General features: G+C 36.0%; 1 protein-coding gene across 1 annotated transcript; it reads left to right on the top strand.

Moving 5' to 3' along the window:
- Positions 1-19: 19 nt before the first annotated feature.
- On the top strand, positions 20-16,154 carry LOC132170946 (Tetratricopeptide repeat (TPR)-like superfamily protein). The gene is made up of 8 exons (XM_088510883.1): positions 20-477; positions 1,343-1,527; positions 1,601-1,833; positions 2,634-2,883; positions 5,189-5,334; positions 8,575-8,780; positions 14,041-14,165; positions 15,551-16,154. Coding segments are annotated over exons 1-8 (1,731 nt in total). The 5' UTR covers positions 20-475; the 3' UTR covers positions 16,135-16,154.
- The last annotated feature ends 301 nt before the right edge of the window (positions 16,155-16,455 follow it).

The following is a 16,455-nucleotide window of genomic DNA, read 5'->3' on the forward strand; positions in this document are numbered from 1 at the left end:
CTTGCAAAGTAAACCCCAATTTTTTGCACTGCATTCTCACAGCCACGAGCACTGATGGCTTCGGTGAGTTGTTGAGCGTGGCGGCCTCACGTGCTTGCTCTTCCTCTTTTCTCTTCTCCATGTTCTCGCTCTCTCGCGACAGCACCGACGGGATTGCTCTCCAGCTTTGTGGCTCAGTGGGGGTACTACATGGAATTCACAATGGGCTACAGAATGGAAACCCTTTTGGGCCAGGTCCAGGTAAAGTCCACTGCACGTGGACTGTTTGATGAAATGTCTTACTTGGCGAAAGTAAGAAAAAAGACAAAACTCCCGACTCTCTATAGTCTCTCTTCGTCTATACGTGAAAAGATATTTTAGTATTTTGCTTGCGTTGTCCTCACACCCGTGCACATTATCGGTTATATCTTTCGTTTCTCGCGCGCTGAGAGGCTCGTACACATTTTCCCACTTGAAACTTCTCCTCCATGCATTCATGTAAGTCTAATCCTTCCCTTTTCTCTCACTGTGTCTATGCATTACAACTGTTCTACATTTGAATCGTGTTCTTAATTTTATGCTGATTCTTTCTGGGTAGTTTTCGTGTTGGATCAATATGTTAGTCTTTCTCTGTTTGTTGGTTTTTCTGGCGTTCACATCAATTCTGGGAGGTGTTTTTGCGAAATAGTACGCAGCATAAGCAGGAAAGACTTTCTGCACACACATGCCTATAGTGGGTTTTATGCTTATCCATTGTGAGCTTTTCAAGTAACACACTCACAGAGTCACACACTGTAAGGCACACAATAATGGATTTCATGGCAGCTTCACTTATTTTCTGCATTGTTTTTGTTCATTTTTATAGCATTCTGATTTCTTCCAAGACATGGCTTCTCATAATTATCCCACAAACAAGCACACATGCATTAAAGTTTCTAGAATTTATCTTCATTGGTTACCAGGTCATATTGCTTAAGGGGTTACTTGAGTTTTTTTTTTTTTTTTTTTTTCTTTGCACGTGATTTTAAAAGCATTGTACTTGCGTTCTCAAAACAATAAATAAGAATACTTTATTCATCTATAAATCTTATAATAGTTAGACTTAAGAATATGAACATAATAAGGAGCTTCAATTTATATGAATTATGGTTTCTCATGCCACATGTTTGCTTTTTAGTTTGAGAGAGGTTTCGCAACCTCTTTTAATTCAGTTTGTGCAGCAAAGACCATTCCTTATATGGTTGTACTGTTGTTTCCTTTTATGAGGTAATGGCTTTTGATGAAAGGGGTACATTGTGAGGAAAATGTTTGGAAGAGATTATTTTTGTGAACAATTTTATGAATCTTGAATGAAATTTTGTAGGTTGATTGTTGGCTGCCCATTTAGCTATATATTCATAGAACCAAGAATCTATAAGAGTAGTTTCAGATGCAAAGCCAAGAATTCAAGTGGTGAGGCTGTTGAAAAAGGCAAACGTGAAGGCCTTTATATTGACAAAGGTGGCAAATGGAGAAGATTTAATCCCAAGAAGTTGTCTAGGGAACGATGTAATGCAAAACTTTACACTCATATTTATGTGCTTCAAAGCATTCAAGTATTTGATGCGTCATCATTTTACAGGCGGTTCTTTAAGAGGACGAGGATGGAAATATGGATCTGGTTTTGTTGATGGAATTTTTCCAGTACTGAGCCCTATTGCTCAGCAAATTTTGGGGTTTGCACAGAATGACCTGGATCCCAATAAACTCTGGGGTTCTCTTGACAGTCTCCCAACCTCTCATACCACGTGGGATGATGTCATTAATGTAGTTGTTCAACTTCGTCTCAATAAACAGTGGGATTCAATTGTGCTGGTGAGAAATTAGTACGTCTTTTTATTATTTTCTAATTACTGACACAAAGACCCAGAAAAAAATGTCTATAGTTGATTTTTTTTCTTTTCTTTGGGTTTGGTTTTAGTTGAATCTTCAAAGCCTAAGCATTTGAATTCTTCAAACTGTTTACAGAATGGAGTTGATAATATTTATTTTGTGTAACTAACTCTGTCATTCTACTTGGCTTATGTTTGAGCATTCACATCAGGCTCACCAAATTTACTTTGCATTTTAGCTAAAATGTCATCTTTCTCTATTTTAGCTACTCAATTTTTCAAAGCACCTATATCTAGCTCTCTATTTTAGCTATCTATTTTCACTATTCTATTTAAATATTTATTTTCAAGGATTTCTTTATTCTTTCTTTGAGAGGAGAGAGAATGTAAGAGATTTTTTAATGTTTTTTTTAAATATTTTTTAATGTATTCACATCTGATGAGTGCATTCACATCTTGCTCACAAAATGTTTTAGCATTTTGCTAAGCCTGACGTATTTCATTTTTATCCCATTTTAGCATATTAGCTAGCCAAAATAACCGGATGAAATGCTCTAAAGCCCTTTATACTAGCTCAATATTGTCAATCTTGGTATTTTCAACACTGGAATCTTCATGTTTTTCCAACTGAATACTTGTACATAAGATCCTGTGTAAAGCAAACTTAGCAATTCAATTTTCCCAACAAAATCTAGCACGCCCTCTCTGTTTCTTGTTATCCATACTTACATTTGACTTTCTAATTTAACATTTTTTGCTGTAAAATTATAAGCATGTGTCCAGATATGTGAATGGGTTTTGCACAAGAGCTCCTTCAAAGCAGATGTTATCTGCTACAATTTGCTTATAGATGCTTACGGGCAGAAATCACTGTATAAGGATGCAGAATCTGCATATTTAGAACTTCTTGAAAACCGATGCATCCCTACAGAGGATACTTACGCCCTTCTTCTAAAGGCCTACTGCAAATCTGGGCTGCTAGAGAAAGCCGAAGCTGTATTTGCTGAAATGCGAAAATTTGGCCTTCCCCCAAGTATGTCTTTGTATCAACTTATAGCCGTTTATATTTTGAGAGAGTTATGTTATAAATTGTCAACAACTTTGAGAATCAATTAATGAGTTCATGATCTTTTTTTTTTTTTAATAACTATGCACTCAGTATTCTTTTAGCATAACAACTACAACTAGAAAATGCTCTCAAAGGGGTAAAATCCTTAAAATCTCAGAAATTCTTCAGGGATACCACCTCCAGTTTTATCCTAATCTGTAATGCACTGACACTTGTATATGCGTGTGTTTCTGACCAAACTGTTAAGTAAAGTTGTGTAATTTCATGTCAATGTTTATGGTTCTCGAAGTACTTGCTTGCTGCATGTTGGGAAGTTTTGATCTAAATACTACATGGATAATCAACTGTTTCTTTTGGCAGATGGCTTCTACACGCCAGAAAAATAAAACCAAAAGTTCTTCATAGTATTCCAGTCTTTAATATTAAAACTACTCTTTATCTTGGCCAAGAGGCCAAGAAAGATGTATATTATTTTGATGGTTAAACAACTTAATTTTGAGAGTATGACTAGTAACTTTATCACCAAGTCCCTCTAGAATTTGAAGTAGAAAATTGGGGATATGGCAATGGCAGATCCAAGAATTTACCTTTGAGGGGGCTGAACTAAAATGGAGACAATTAGATATTTTGTTATTCTTTTTTCATATATGCAATTTTCTATGCATAGTGGTACAAAATATTATAAACACAATTCAATGATGCAAATGAAAATGCTATAGACAACCAAATCATTTGCAAGAAGCCCATCCTTCAATTTTTATGCAGTTTTCTTGTTTAAACATTTTTTATGGCTGAAATGCTAGTTCCCTAGCCCTTGTAAACACTGGAAGAGTCAAAGATGAATTATGTCAATTAGATGTTAGTCATGATAGGCCTTTGACTTATACGGCTCTACTAATCCTTGAAATAGTTCTGTAATGAAAGACATTTTGGGAGGAGATAACCCCAAGCACTGGAAAGCTTTCTCATATTTGCATATATATTAAGGGACTTTTCTAACCTTGGTGGGGAGGAGAAGAGGCTCCCTTTGGTCTACATGTGGCTGGCAGGCAAAGAATCCCCTCAAGACTTCGTTTACCCCTCTTAAGTTTTTACTTTGAACTTTTTATATTCCTTTTTCCATGTTAGTCATAGTAACAATGAGGGAAAGTAAGAAGTATGCCCCATGCCTTTATTAGATGGCAAGGGGCAAAAAATCCCATCGAAAAATAGGCATTTTGTTCACTTTTCTTTGAGAACAGTTCTTCTGCTAAGTGAAATTCCTACTCCTAGGTTTCCATTTTCCTGAGTAGATGCAATTAGTGAATGCAGGGTGGAATTTTTTTTTGTGGTGTGTGTGCAGACAGAGAGAGAGAGAGAGAGATCTTTTAGGAGATGCCTTGAGTTCACTGAGAGTGGACTGCACAGTTCTACCTTTCCAAGTTCAGCAACACAGTGTGAAAGAAATTGTTGTGAAAGAAGTCTTTCTTACAGTATTGCTTATTCACTTAGGGTGTACTCCTTACTTCTGCATTACCTTCAATTTCTTCAATAAAAGTTGTTGAGTCGGATTGCTTTGGTCAGGGGTTTCCTTCTTTTGTGAGAGCAAATCAATAGAGGTGTTATCATAGTGGCTGAGGAATTCTAACTACTTCATGCCATGTCTTTTAAGCATTTATTGTTAAATCACCAGATATCCCACAAGCTTAAGATGATAGGAAATGAAAGATTTAATTATTTAATTAATAATCTGATACTCTTCCTCACGTATGGACTCAAATTCTATCTTAATAAGTGGGGCCCACAGAATATTTAATTCAAATGAGAGGTAAATTATGAAGTTAGAATTTGTACTCAGGACCTTTGCTTTAGTACCATGTTAAATCACCACTTATCCTAAAGGCTTGAGTTGATATGAAAATGAAGATTTAATCATTAGTTTAATAATCTAATATTTATTTCCTGGGGCATTGATTTGGGTCAGATAAAAGATAAAGCCATAGACATGCATTTTGGGCTTTGAGAGAATAGGTAAGAGAATGCTAGGAACCTTATGCAGGCTAGGCACAATGCCAAACACTGTAATTCTGTTTTATCTTTACTTGATTTACACATTTTCTTTTGCAGTTAGGTCCTGGGTACCTGATCTAACATTTTTTTGGATAAGGAGTACCTTATGTAACCATCTTAGATTATATTTTCCTGTTGTTTCATTGCACATAATTGATACACTAACATCTATACCAAGTACAATGTGAATTTATGCAGAAAGACCTTTAAATGTACTCAGGTGCAATTGTCTACAATGCTTATATTGATGGATTAATGAAAGGAGGAAACCCTCAAAAAGCAGAGGAGATCTTCCAGAGGATGAAGAGAGATTGTTGTGAACCATCCGTTGATACTTATACAATGTTGATAAACTTATATGGAAAGGTGAGTTCATTGCATACATCATCAACTTATACAATTTTTTTTTTCATAAAATGCATTCAATTTCAAATATCTGTGCACAAAATATCTGACTAATTAACATTGAAGCATGTTTTGCCACGATCAATGTAAATGGAAGTGACTCGAACGAACTTACAATGTTTAGAGAAGAAAAAGTGTATATGTTTGATGATAGAAATATCCAAGATGTAACAAGTCCAAGTTTCCCGATGTGGCCCACCCTACACATGGACTGAGGGCTACACCACAAACCCCTTGGCTAGGAAGGAGAAAGGAGTTTCCACTCTATTTCAAATGGTTCAAGTACCACTTTGATCCCATATGAAAAAGGTATGATTCTTCATAACCAGAAACCTGGTCAGAAGTTAGGGTATGAAAGCAAAAAGGTGTTAAGCATCCACCTCTGTCCGACCAAAATTTGGCCTCTACTCTTGCCTATTAGCCAATAGGTATTAGGTAAACAAGTGAATTGGTAGATGTGATCCTAAATCCTAAGCATGCTTCGATAGTTGAAATTATGACAATAATCCACGCAAGCTTACACATGAAACAACAAAGATTAATCATTTGAAAAGTTCAAATCACATGTCAAGTAATGTGGTAATTAATAGGCAGAAGCAGCAAGAAATAAATGTGGCAAACCAGAGCATCGCATAGATACATCACAAAACAGCATATGCAGCTCTAGGAGATGCATACACCATTCACTGTTAAATGTTCGCGTTCCCTCCGTTCTTTAACAGAAGAACTCTAACTCTAGGTTACAATCTGGGTTTCTTTAATATGGCAGAGTTCAGTTACAAACAGTCATGAAACACATACACATCAGTTTTCAAACAAGAAAATAATTCCCAAACACATCATCAATGATTGTCTCAAAGAAATTAAGAAACTAATATCAAAACCTTATCATGAAGCATCAACAAAAGACTACCACATACTAAAGGGAGAATATCATGATGCACAGGATGTGGGTGTCAAGTAATAAATAAGGGGGAACAGAGATAATAAGTACACTGCAAATGATACAAATTGATAATGAGACTAGTCAGTTTTATACTTCATTCTACAATTGTGAAATGACATCATGCATATATAAAACACACAAGCAAAACCAAATTAGACATGACATAGAAATCACACAACAGGTTAACAGAATCAAACAAGACAAAATCACACAATTAAACAAAACAAACAAGTTTACGTAGGAGGACATCAGGACATGTGTTCTATTAGTATAAAACCTTATGCTGGGCAACATACCACGTACATTGCTCTTTAAGTAGAAACACAGTATTCTCAGTGGAACATGACTTCTACATTCACATTCTCATTCAAAACCTCATACAGTAACACCGCACCATTGAAACCAATAATAGGAGCACAATAACAGATTGGGATAATGAAATAAAACAGATAAACAAGGGAATCCAAAGGAAGAGAGAAAGAAAACTCAGATTGAAAATCTATGCCTTAAGGAGGCTGCAGTCCACAAATTTGAATGAACCTCCTAACAGCTGCCCAATTAAGGATTTATCGGCTCCCTCGACCCAAAGCAAGCATTTGTTTATCATTTGAATGAACCCTATAGTAGCAGCCTTTATTTAAGCAACAGCCTAAATTGGAACACAATAATACAACAAATGATTAGAAATGCTTTGGATTGCTCTCCTTCAAACCCACCCTTCCATAACTTAAGAACATGCACTAGTAACCAAGGAAATACCTTCACACAAGACCAACTAGAGTTTTCAAAAATGGGTAGTAGGACATTTGGGAGATTTAATCTCTCTGCTCAAAAGTCAGAAGCTAGGAGGACACTAACCATCATTTTATAGTGAAGCCTTGGGGGCTACATGATTTATCAGAGATGCTACATTATTCATTGGGCATCTGATTGTTCCAAGCATCCATATTTATTCCCACGATTTCGAAAAATTTGAAAACGAGGTTGCGTGCCCTAGAACGGCCAGCATATGCTGTTTATGAAGAATGATGCATAATTTTGTTTTGGACTCCACCTACCACCATAGGCCCATGTAATTAAAGCATATGTCATTCTATAGAAAGCATATGTTGGTTATATTGCAAATGTCATTTTTGTTGTCCCCTACCAAATTCTTCTTTAAAAGACTCCTTCTTTCCTTTGAGTCATGGATTAGGCAAATTCTGGTTGCCAACCAAGGCTCTCTTTTATGTGGTATAGAGGGGTCCGCTTGAGATGGTTGAACTGTCCAAATCCTCAAGTCAAGTCTAAAATGACCTCGGATCGGGACTCCTCAAGCTAAGCTTTACCAATGGTCTCGTGGGACTTGAATTGGGTTAGATTCAATCTGCCCAGGTTCCTGCCCTAGTAACTTGCATCAAAACCTCATACCTTAAGAATCTATTGTCAAATGCCATGACTAAAATCATTGCAGTAGTTAAATGTATGGTTGTCATGACTGTTAGCAATATCTGTGTTTTACCTTAAAAGAATGAGTAACTACTAAAGTTCCCTCTATAATTGTTTATATAGCACAATTACACCTAATGTACACCCAAATTGGCAATTAATATGTGCTTATGTAATGCTCTAGCCACATCTGCATGATATTTCAAAAGGACTAATTATAATTAGAGCTATTTGAAATCATTAATATAGCCCAAATCAACCTAGCACATTTATGATGTGGGACTAAACACAAATTCACAAAACATCCTCACACAATCTAGTCTACACAATCAGAGGTATCACATAGGTGCGAAAGGGGGCCTGCTTGTGACACTTCCAGTGCCAATGATATAATGAATCAATGATATTGGATTTTATTTTATGTGAAGAATTTCTTATTTGAACTTCAGAAAATTATGTGATCTTCCTATTCTCTCTATCTTTCTAAAATGAAATATTTTGGGATGACATTATGTTGTTAGGCTTGAATCCTTGACTTATGTGCATGTTTAACAGAAGAAGAGTACTTAAAAAGATTGAACTGGATTTGACTGTCTATATTATATATCAGGAACATATTCCACCATTTTGAAGACTTCATCAACTTATTATACCAATTGATACATTACCTTTTAAATATTTCGGCAAATTCCTATAATTTACTTTATTTGGGTTGTCATTGGAAATCATATAAAGACAATCTCCAATTGAAATAATGTACTTTCAATTCTTCCCTAATTTATTTTTTTGTAAATATTTTTTTCAACCTCAAAATGAGGTTTATGCAGGCAAGTAAATCTTATATGGCCTTGAAGGTGTTTGATGAAATGAGAAGTCAAAAGTGTAAACCTAATATCTGCACATATACTGCATTGGTGAATGCATTTGCGAGGGAGGGACTTTGTGAGAAAGCAGAAGAAGTATTTGAGCAACTGCAAGAAGCTGGGCATGAGCCAGATGTGTATGCTTATAATGCCCTCATGGAAGCTTACAGGTATATCTTTAACACTTGATGTTCCACAAATATGTGATAGTTCAATTATTTTAGTATAACTGATTTTATTAATTTGATAAATATACTTTTAAAGACATCCAAATGGTTAAAAGTGATGAGTTGTCCCTATTGTAGAATATGGATGAGGTGTCCCTCTTCTTAGGGGTGCGTAAAAAAACTGTCTACTTGACTTCCAATCTAGGCCAATCTAATTCCAACCAGCTTGGTCGACTTTTGGCAAGGGATGGGTCAAAAGTTGAAAGCATTTTTGACTTTGACAAAAGTTAGAGCAGAATTCGGAAGCCCAATAGTCTTTCTAACAATTTTCAACCCAACCTGAATTTATTTTTAAAAATACATAATTACATAATGGCGCCATTTTGATTATAAGTTAATTAGACTTTTCCTAAATCCAAAACGGCAATGTTTTGAAAGAATTATAAATAACCGCTCTTTCTTAAAACCCTAACCGGTTGTCCATTCACCTTTCTATTTCTTATGGTCAGTTTGGATTTACAGCTTCAAAACATGCAATTTAAAAAATTGCACATGATTTTTAAAAATGCAGTTAAGTATTTGGTAAACTCGTGATTTGACCTTTAAAATCACAGTTGGACCTTTAAAGTTGCAGTTTGGTCCTAAAAATCATGTGTTTTTTAAATCTTACTCCTTTGTAATTTGAAAATGTAGATTTTTTCATGTTTTCAAACCGCATTTTTTCATAATGCACTTCCAAATGAGACATTTTTTACGATTTTGTTTAAAAACACACTTTTAGCCACTGAAATCGCAGGGCCAAATGGACTCTTAGTCTCTAATCTCTTTCTTTGTCTCTCAAATCTTCCCAAACATTGATCTCCATCACATAATTTTTAAGTTTCTGTAATTCGTTTTCTCTTCATCTCACCATCTTCGATTCTCTATCAAAGATGAAAAAGTCTTTCATCTTCGTCAAAGATGAAGAGATCTTCGTCCAATGAAGAACTTTTTTGACTATTCAAACTAACATTTCGGAGTCTAAGTCAACTCGAAAAGCATCTCCATTGTAGGTGGCATTGAAAGTTTTTCAACTCTAGAGGCAAAAGCCAAAAGAGGTATTTTCTTACTTCTTTGCAGCCAGTGCCCAACCCTACCTATTCTAGAAGGTGGTATGTGTCCTTATGAATTGTCTTATGGTGAGGTGTCTATAATCTAGAATATTGTAGTTATTCCTATATCAATAGATTGTGAGGGCCAGATATATAGAGATATTGCGCCTCTCTTTTGTGAATCTCTTATTTTTTATAGTGTATCTGAACATAGGAATTAAAAAAAGAGTCTAGTCCCTCAGGCTTTGCCCTTTCCTTTGTTTCCTTTTTCCTTGTTTGCAACAATGTGGAGGTCATCGATGGTGTCATTATTGTAACAATTGAGATGCCGCCATCAACCTCATCAATGTGGTGGTCATCGTCAATCGTTAAGGCGGTCAGTGGCTGTGTGTGGTGGGTGAAAAAAATTGTCCCTCGTTGCAGTGGTATTCAATTGTTTCTCATTGGTCATTTATGTGTTGTAGTGGTTGTCAGCCATGTCTTTAGAGGTTTCCAGTTGTTTCTTCGATGGTGGTAGCCATCAGGGGTTTGTGGTGGTCGGTAGTTGTTGTAATTGTGTTTTGCTTTAGGTTTGGTAGTTTTTGTGGTTGATTGTAGTACTAATGGTGTCTGTAATTGTTTTTGTAGTGGGAAGACAACTTGTGTTTGGTTAGAGGTGTATGTTATCCCTGTCTGGGATAAGAATAATCTATGTTCAGTTTAATCTTTTATCCTAGAATAACCATATTTCACTTTTATTCTTGGGCCGAGTCAAAGCACAGTTCGGGGCCAACCCGATCCAAACTTTCTTTCACTCGAGTCAAGCCCAAGCCAATCAATGGAGTTTTTAAAAAAAGCCTAGGCCCATATCCAAACCGAATCGATCTAAATCTGAGTCGACCCAGTTGGTATCCTTGCTTCTGGTAACCCTCAGCTGGTTTTCTGTTTTCCAGTTTTTGTGCTCTCTTACAAGTTTTGGCTAATTCCAAAGATTCTTTTTTTTTTATTTTTTTTTTTTAATAACTAATGAAAACTTTATTGAAAAAGGGAAAGATGCTCCTAAGTACCCAGGCCGTATACACAGGAAGCTCCCACAAGCCCAAAACCCAAGCAACAACAAAAACACCCTCAACCTAACCAACCCATCAAGCCCACCACCCTAAAACCCATGAGACAACAAAGCCCAAGTTTCAACCGGTGTTGGAGATTTTTGGAAAGTTGTGGCCAGTGATGGAGTATTCCGGCATGTTTCCGCCAGATTTTGTGTTTTCCAGCGAGGTTTGGCCAATGTTGGTGTTTTTTAGTATGTTTCAGCCGAATTATGTGTTCTCTGACGAACTTGAGTCAGTGTCTGTGTTATCTAACGAAATTCCAGCAAGTCTTGGCCGGTATTGGTATTTCTAATGAGATTCCGGCTGGCTTCATAGTTTTCCAGCGAACTTCTGGCCAGTTTCAGCTGGTTCTATTCCACGCTTCAGACAGAATTTCGGTAGGTACAGTGCAATTTCAGCCTGTTTTGTTGTATTTTCGGCTGGTTCAATATTGATGTGGCCGGTTCTGACATTTTTTGGCCAGTTCAGTTCCTTTTTGGATGGTTCATTGGTGTTCTGGCTAGATCATTTCGTTTTAGGCTGTTTTGTAGTGTTTTTGCCTGAAGACCAACTTGTTTAAAAAGTTTATGTCGTCATCAATTAGAGTTCATTTGTTTCAATCTAAGCTTAAATGATATATATGCTCAAGCTTGAGATGTCCCTATTATAGAAGATGGATGAGATGTCCCTATTATAGAAGATGGTGAGGTGTCCTAGGAGTTGTCCTATGGTAAGGTGTCCATATTCTAGAATATTGTCTTTGTTCCTATATCTATCAATGGATTGTGAGAGCTAGATGTATAGAAATACCGTGCCTCTCTTTTGTGAATCTCTTATTCTTGACCAAATATAGCAATCAATTGGTTTGGGGTTTCCGGAAGAGTAGTAGCTGGGATCAAAGAATTGTTTGTTTTGGTTGGATTTTTAATCTCTGCCATTATAGCATTAGAGAGCACTTACTGATGTAAAAATGGTGTTATCACTATGACTTTTGATCCCAGAGGTGATCATAATTATTTATTAGTGGTGTCAAGTAACTGATCATGCAGAGACAGCACTGCATATATTAATGCATCAAATTTGGATTTAAAGGGAAAAAGTGTGCTAAGTTTGATATATATGTTAGGTCCACTTCATATTCTTTTAAACAATTCAGAAATTGGTTCTCCTAGTTGGTATAACTTATCAAAAGCCTGTTTGCCTCTGAGGTCTTCGGTTCAAATCCTGCAGTCCTATTTTTGGTTAGTTTTATGTTCTGCATTTGTAAGGTCCCAATTTGTTGAAGATCTCAGATAAGGTTGCACAAGGGGAATTCTTAGTTTGAATTGTACTTGATATATATTGTTGGTCAATCCCCAATAACATAAACTTCTAAGGACACTTGATAATACAAATATTTGCACCTACTGAAGTCACTGACAAACATACTGCTGGATGATGACTAATAAAGTCACTTGGGGGCCCCACACTTTCAGATTATAGAAGGTTTAGAGGCATGCTGTGTACGGAAGTAATTTGATGGAAGTTTATTAAATATGAGGGCGAATGGACTGAGGTCAGGAAACATAGGAAAGGTAAAATGGTTGTTCCAGGCTGTACAGTGAGAAGCAGAAAAGGAAATCTGTTTTTTTTTTCCTCCTTTTTTTGGCCATGTAAAATGAGTCCTTGAATGATATCCAAGATTTCAGTAAAAACTTGACTTTTCATTGCTTTACTTGTAAATCTAATGAAGGTGGACCTAGGAGGCTAATCCCTGATTTCAAATGTCAAAGTGTGATAGGAATGCATGCATTTTGAGAAGAGTGCTCCACTATTGTGGAGTAACTCATGAAAGGTTGTGAATAAAAATAAGCTTTGAGGAGACTCCCAGTTTGAAAACCTTGCTGATGAAGCCCCATGGGAAGAACTCAACATAAGAATGGTAGTCAGAAGTCAAATCAAATGTGGAAAATATGATTACATTTTTTTTTTTTTTTTTTGAAGTGTTGGACATTGATAGAAGTCATATAAATATGAAAGTAAAAACTAGATATAAGCTGGAGTGTGGGTAGCATCTTGAAGATCAACAATCATGTAAGATAAAGCGACTAGAGTTTGGAAACCACTGGCTCTCCATAGCTTATAGTGCTGCTGTAATAGAAATGGTTACATAATATCTGACACTGCACTGAATATCAAGTAGGTCCTTTAGGAGAGAAGACTGGAGTTGAGGGGTATGAGGCACTTGGCGATTTTTTTCCAATAGTCTAGGTGCATATATGGGTAGTCGAGAACAATAGCTGTTCACGGATGGATGGCATACCAGGCATGCCCAGATTGGTATAACTATTGGTAGTGTTTTTACTGTAACAGTTATGATGATTGAAGCATTGACTATGATACTATTTTCCCAATACAGGAAATGCAGATTAAGAATATGATATGTGAGAGATTGATGCAATAGTTGATTAGGACCAAAGTAGCCTTCATTATGAGTGAGTAGCACCATTTTATTCGAGATGTGACCAAGGGAGACCAGATCAAATTGGAAGAATAGTAAGGGAATCATTAGCCAAACTGCCAAAATCATTAATTAGTTAGTGAGGTTCTCACGGGATAATTCTTCTCCAGGTCATGTATTTAAATCATTTGACTTAAAGTTTAAAATAAAAATAAAAAGAGAACTTTACAATGACTTTTTTCTAAGTGCTTATTAATGAAAAGCAACTGACTAATTTATATGGTATGTAGAATATAAAAACTTCATTGACTATATAATTTCTTTGGGGTATCTTAATGGCCCACCAATCTTGTAAATACTATAGTTGGGAATTAATGTTCTAGACTGTCTGGCATCTAATGAAAAACGAAGAACGACTTAAGAATCTGTTATCATTTCTCTTGAAGATCACAGATGAAGCCCTTTTCCTTAAAAGGGCATGTATCTATTTGACCAATTCTAGGCATGGAAGAAAAGAGGGTTATAAACTAAAGTGCTCAACCCATATATTGCTTAGAATGGACAATCATAAATTGGTACTAGGTGCCACTTACAGTAAATTTTCCTTTGGATCAGTTCAAGATGCGCACAATTTTTATTTTTTAACTTTCTTATCCTACCAGTCGTGCAGGTTTTCCTTATGGGGCTGCAGAAATTTTTTCACTCATGCAGCACATGGGGTGTGAACCAGATAGAGCTTCATTTAATATCATGGTAGATGCATATGGGAGAGCTGGTCTTCACGAGGGTAAATACTTCTATTAAAATTTATCATCATTTTTAGTTTCACAGATAACTGGTGTATGTTAATTTGCATGTTTGTGGCCAGAATCTATGCCATCTATCTTAACAACTTCTTAAGATTTAAGTGTTATAATCTAATCTGATCTTTCTTTTTGGTCTATAATTTAGGGATGGAGAGATATCTAGATGAAACGAAATCCTTTGATTTTTAAAGTTAATATAACATTAGTATAAGAAATTTTCCTTCTCAAAATGTCTGAAACTGAAAGAACGTAAAACGTTTTGTTCTAGGTTTATCCAACTACTATTGTTAAATGTCAATTCACACTTATTAAGAAGTTATACAAGTATTTGGACAATCATATGTAGGAAAATGCAGTAGATTTCAGAGGCGTGAAAATAAATTTACCATAATCATTTGTTCTGGTGTTTTTACTTTTTTTCCCTTAATTTATTCACCTTTTGTTGCTTATTTTCTAGAGGAATGTGTGCCTTAAAACTATGAAGTACAGATGAATTGATTCCATTGTCATGGGACATTTTTTTTATTATAAAAGCCTCACTTTCTTCGCTAATTCAAAAATAAGCGTGTGGAATTAGTCTGGCTAGCACATGCGGCATAATAAGGGCACACCAACCTGGCATCCAACTCATTGGTATTAGAATCGGGTTTATGGGTTAGTTGCAATGGCCTAATTTGTTAGGAAGTTAATGCATTTAGCCCAATTAGATTGGGTCATTAGAATTTCTGCTAGTAGTTATTTCCATTCTGTTAGATGGACTTTAACCAGAAACCTATATAAATTCATAGTTGACTTTCGAAATAATATGAGAAGTTTTTAGCCCAAATATGTTGTAAGGAGGCCTTGTTCTTTGAATCTAACCAAATCCAAACCCCAAAACATTGAAACCTGATTATTCCTGGAAGAAATTGAATCATTTCATTTGAAAGGAATGGAACACCACAGGTTCTAACTGGGGGGGTTGAGGGATTAGATAGCACAACCACTAATTGTGTAGCCCATAGCCCCTAAAAGCCTCATATGACTAACAAAAGAAAAGAAATAAAATAGAAGTTTCATCTATCAAGATTGCTAGCACCCAAACTTTCAAGGCATTCTGTTTTACCACTTATCAAACTTACCTACCATTCCAGCCATGTATTATATAGTCTCAAAAATTTTTACTTTCTTGTTTATTCAAATTGCCAGATTTGAACTAATAATATCTAAGAACAGCACATACTAAAAGATGAAGTTAAAACCAGGCAATGCTTCAATAGTAGCTTCACCCATTTTGACCAAAATCTACTCTATGTATGCATTAGCATTCTCATCCTTCCATCGATCTAGTTGTCCCTATTTATGTAACTCTTCTTTCTGTGTTTAGATGCACAAGCTGTGTTTGAAGAGATGATACAATTGGGGATAACTCCAACTATGAAATCCCACATGCTACTTCTATCTGCCTACTCCAGAACCCGCAACGTAGCTAAATGTGAAGATATTGTGAAACAAATGCATAAATCCGGGCTTGAACCCGACACTTTTGTTCTTAACAGCATGCTGAACCTGTATGGCAGATTAGGCCAGTTTGAAAAGATGGAGGAAGTCTTAAGCAGGATAGATGAAGGACCATATGTAGCCGATATCAGTACATATAACATCTTGATAAACATATATGGACGGGCAGGATTTTTGGAGAGAATGGAAGAGCTCTTTCAGTCACTTCCCACCAAGAGTTTAAAACCTGATGTGGTGACTTGGACTTCTCGGCTTGGAGCATATTCTAGGAAGAAACTATACAAAAGGTGCTTTGAAATTTTTGAAGAAATGATTGATGCTGGTTGTTATCCAGACAGTGGAACTGCTAAAGTACTCCTCTCAGCATGTTCGAGCCAAGAACAGATTGAGCAGGTTACTACTTTGATTAGAACGTTGCACAAGGATAAGAGGACTGCTTTGCCTCTTTGATGGATGCTTGTTTTTGTTTAGAGCAATCACACATTGAAAGCAATCACACATTGCTGTCTTTGTAGGTCAAAAGGCACTTTTTTTCCTTGTTTTTAATTTATAGAAATTTGGCTACATCATGATAGAGGACGAACCAAAATATTCCAAAGCACTGGGTTTTATGCTGAATTCAGGACACCAAATTTTTCATTATTCTTATCTTATAGGAAAGTTGACAGCTGACAAAACACCCAATAGAAATATTGAGCATAAAGGGTCTTCAAATTCTTCTAAATGCTTTTGGTAAAAGGATAAAGGTGGTGTTTTTGATAAAGAGTGAGT

Source organism: Corylus avellana, chromosome 1, assembly GCF_965113065.1.
Source record: "Corylus avellana chromosome 1, dhCorAvel1.hap1.2, whole genome shotgun sequence".
In the NCBI taxonomy this organism is placed as follows: domain Eukaryota; kingdom Viridiplantae; phylum Streptophyta; class Magnoliopsida; order Fagales; family Betulaceae; genus Corylus; species Corylus avellana.

Bases quoted from the DNA above. Each gene is read 5' to 3' on its own strand.
- LOC132170946 (XM_088510883.1), top strand. The intron at 1,834-2,633 runs GTGAGAAATTAG...GCATGTGTCCAG, and splicing joins AGTGGGATTCAATTGTGCTG to ATATGTGAATGGGTTTTGCA. The intron at 14,166-15,550 runs GTAAATACTTCT...TTCTGTGTTTAG, and splicing joins GAGAGCTGGTCTTCACGAGG to ATGCACAAGCTGTGTTTGAA.